Here is a 3854-nt window from a genome sequence, read left to right as displayed (position 1 = left end):
ATGTGAAAACTGAATAAACAGTTTATAATGAGAGACTGCACTGGTTATAGGTGGGAGCTAATACAATTTATTAAAGAAAAAACATATTCTCTGTTTAGCACCACACAAACCTCCTTATCTTTATGAACCATGAATGGCACAGCAAATCACCAAGCCTTTCCCCCATCACTTTGATTAAACAGCTAAACAGAATCTATGTTAAGACTCTTGCCTTTTGCGTGTGTGGGTGTGTGTGTGTGTGTGTGTGTGTGTGTGCGTGCATGTGTGTGTGCAGAGAGTGGCCCTCCATATTCAGCGTTGATAATAATTAAATAAACTAAACCTTCTTGCAGGAATCTGTTTTTGCTTGATTATGATCAACAGATCTATCCCTCCCTGTACCCCCCTCCCCGTCCCTCCCTTCCTTTATTTATTTGTTTGTCATTGAGCTACTTTCAGATCTTTTTTTTTTCATTCCATCAGAAATGATGTCCTCTCAACAACACTGGAGCTCATAAATGCCATAGTTTATCAGCTGATAAAGTATGATATTGCATATCAGCCATCAGGACCCTTACAGGAGTGCTGCTGTCAAATATAGAATGAGTTTTACTTCTTTTTATTAAACTAAAAGATGGGATGTCTCAGTCTATCCCTTTTGTTGCCATTTCATTAACCTTTTTCTGACAATGACTTTTTGAACAATAAAAGTATGTTTGTGATCAATGCTTCCCATTATCTCTGTTATTTAAACCTAATCTGATTTTGTGAGTGCAGTCGAGTGCTTTTAGTCACATTGGTTTATAAAACTGCTCCAGCTCTGCTGTAAAGATTTCCTTTACACACTAACTTTGTCAATATTCTTGTGGTCTTTGTTTGTTTGTTTGGGGGGCTTTTAATCTATCTAATTTCACATATGGAAAGCTGACCTATTTGGACTGATTATTTCAATTATGACTGACTATGTCGATGTGCAAATATTTACACAAAATTTAAAAAACATATATTATATTGTGTATATTATAAAAAGAACACGGTGTACAGACATACAGAATTTCAATGGTGATTTATTTTCCATGCAAAAATTTAGCCTTCTATTTTAGGGGCCCAAAGGGATTTTGGCCCCTAAAAAATGTCTTAACTATTTGCTCACAGAAGGATAAACCCACAGTTTTTTATACACTTTTTTAAATGTCCAATTATGTGTTTTTTGTTGAACATTACCATGTTTTGAGATTTTAATTGACATTTTAATAGAAATATAATGTGCAAAAGATTTAAGTTATTTAATTTGACTTTAAATTTCCTGGAAGCCAATGGAAATATCTCACTGCTTCAGTGAGTGTTTTTAAATTATTTTGGGAGGCAAGAACTTTTTGCATTACAATGATACTGAAAATCTTGAACCCAATGAAGAGTGAAGGATATGAAAAGGCCATCACGCCTTAACGCTGCCTCATCATGTTTAGCCTGTTCTGGTTGCTTGGGGCATCGCTTGCCTCCACTCACTCATGTATAACTTCAGACCTGCCTCTGACACTTTCAGCAGGGTTGCATCGTGACTAGAAAGTACATCAACCATGAATAGCTACCAGATGAGTCCAGCACTTCCCCTAACGCATGAAAAATGTACAAATAAAACAGCACATTACACTAAACACACATATTCTTATGCAAATATAACAATTTTGCAGAAACTTGAATGTTTTTAGAAGTTTGTGACAAGCAGGAAAGTGATGTCTGCCTCACTTTGTGAAATGACAAGACAAAAACAATCCTTCACCGCTTCCAGTTGCGCACGATTTGCTGACATCAATGGGGACGAGGGATCCTGAAAGATTACTCTAGCGTTAGTATGACGACAGTAACCGGGAAGTATAAATGGAGGGCTGAGAAGTTGTTCGTTCATACCTCAAGACCTGGCCTTCTGGGTCACAAACTGCTGTGAGACTCTACGAAAATAAAATCTCTGCTGGTGGTGTAAGAAGCTGGGGGCGCGGAGAATTTGGATACTTCTAAGGTGAGTGTGGCGCGTTTCAGAGAAAAAAGTTCTTTTTGTATTTGAATGTGCATTTCAATTCATTGTCTCTGAAAGTGTCAAAAGAACCCTTCTTGTTTACATTGAAGGAAGAGAGTTTCTCTTTAAACACTTTTGAATACAGCTTGTTGTACTACTCTCTGAGACAATCCCGAGTGCTTGTATAAAAAAACGCATTAAACAACTGTTTGAAAATAAACCCCACGGTAGATAATTGTTACATACGCATGTGGTATTTATGTTCCTTTTATTGTAAACTGTATTCCAATTTTTTTCAACAGACAACAATTACCATGAAGTCGGTATGCCTCCTCATTTTGGCTTCTCTCGCGATCTGCAACTTCACGGTGTCCGATGCGCAGAGCATCTCTGCAGAAGATGAGACGGACCGAACCACCACAACTGACGACATCATCCTGAGGAGAGCAGAAAGTCTACTCCTAAGATCCCTTCTCAAAAAGATGCAGGATGAAGACGACATTAATGGTGCGTAAAATGTCCTTTGAGTCTTCAAAATGCAGAGAGAAAACTATTACTTCAAAATATTTAAGATCAGTGTTCTCTTTTTGTGTATTTAATATGGACATTGATTGTTTATGTTTACTTTATGGCTTGATTTATTGCATGGTGCATATCTGTGCTTCATGTCATTAAAAAATCCATTAATCAACATTAAAAATCAAAGTTGTTCCCTTTTTTAATTATACTGTGTTGGAACTTTAACTGGGAACTGTAATTTATTTACCAGTTTAATTCTGGATAAAAAATTAACTGTTCGTACGTAATTACGCAAACCGCTACCAGGCAATGGAACGCATTCTTGCAGTAGAGTGATTCTTGAAATGAACTTGGTTCCTAATAAAGTTTTGTTGAGCGTGAATGTGTGCTTGTCTCTGCCTAGATGGGGTTTACGCACAACAGGATTGGATGGCAAAACGACAGCATCCAGGTAAAAGATACAGGGAGGACCTGGAGAAGCGGCAGCATCCGGGCAGAAGAGAGGAAGACGAGGACGAGGAGTACTTGAACGCGCAGAAAAGACAGCACCCAGGCAAGCGCGAAGATGAAATCCAGTCTAGCATGGGACTCCAAAAAAGACAGCATCCGGGAAAGCGCTTCTTGACGGGACACATTTCTGACAACCCCATCATTATGCTTGGTGAACTTTCCAAACGCCAACACCCTGGAAAGCGTTACCTGGTGCTGCAGAGTAAGCGCCAGCATCCAGGTAAACGCTACCAAGATGATGAGGACAGCGATGGAGACTGGGAAGCAGCTGAGGAGGTTGACCTACCTGAGTTGGAAAAGCGTCAGCATCCCGGAAAACGATTTTGGGATAACTCCAATCCAGAATTGGGCAACCCGTGTGATGCGTTGGAACCTGATAATTGCAGTAAAACAAATTTGCTGCTCGATTTTTTAGACAACATTAAGGAGGTTCATGAGGAGGAGAAGAGACAGCACCCGGGTAAAAGGTTTGCACTGAAAGAGAATGAGGAGGATGCAGTGGATAGCGAATAGTGTATGCTGTTAAGGTCTGCGCGCACTGCTTCCCTGTAAACAAATAGATGTAAAAAATAAAGCCACTATAATAAATTACAAAAATAAAACAAAAAACGATAGCCTTTTTATTTTATTTTGGTGCCACTATCGTTGGCAGACAGATATTGTTTCTTCAACGCAAAGTATTTTTCTGAAATGCTCTTTACGGCGCTTGTGCGTAATTCTCTAAACTTTTCTGTACAGTTTTCCGAAAGGTTTTTTCCATATTTAGATATATTAGTTATTTATCATTAATAGATCTACTAAATATGTAGGCTACTCTGTTCTTTAGATT

The 3854-nt window shown here is 38.6% G+C and overlaps 1 protein-coding gene across 1 annotated transcript; it reads left to right on the top strand.

Moving 5' to 3' along the window:
* Nucleotides 1-1951: 1951 nt before the first annotated feature.
* trh (thyrotropin releasing hormone) lies at nucleotides 1952-3560 on the top strand. Its single transcript, NM_001104734.1, has 3 exons — nucleotides 1952-1999; nucleotides 2299-2503; nucleotides 2919-3560. Exons 2-3 carry the CDS (start codon nucleotides 2311-2313, stop codon nucleotides 3536-3538), a joined length of 813 nt encoding a protein of 270 aa, NP_001098204.1. The 5' UTR covers nucleotides 1952-1999; nucleotides 2299-2310; the 3' UTR covers nucleotides 3539-3560.
* Nucleotides 3561-3854: the final 294 nt, after the last annotated feature.

This window comes from Oryzias latipes, chromosome 7 (assembly GCF_002234675.1).
Source record: "Oryzias latipes chromosome 7, ASM223467v1".
Classification (NCBI taxonomy): domain Eukaryota; kingdom Metazoa; phylum Chordata; class Actinopteri; order Beloniformes; family Adrianichthyidae; genus Oryzias; species Oryzias latipes.
The sequence above is the reverse complement of the archived record's forward strand: the minus strand, read 5'-3'. Positions and strand labels throughout refer to the sequence as shown.

Excerpts from the sequence above, each read along its gene's own strand:
- trh (NM_001104734.1), top strand. The coding sequence starts at position 2,311 with ATGAAGTCGGTATGCCTCCTCATTTTGGCTTCTCTCGCGATCTGCAAC. Across the intron at positions 2,504-2,918 it reads GGATGAAGACGACATTAATG|ATGGGGTTTACGCACAACAG; the intron begins GTGCGTAAAATG and ends GTCTCTGCCTAG.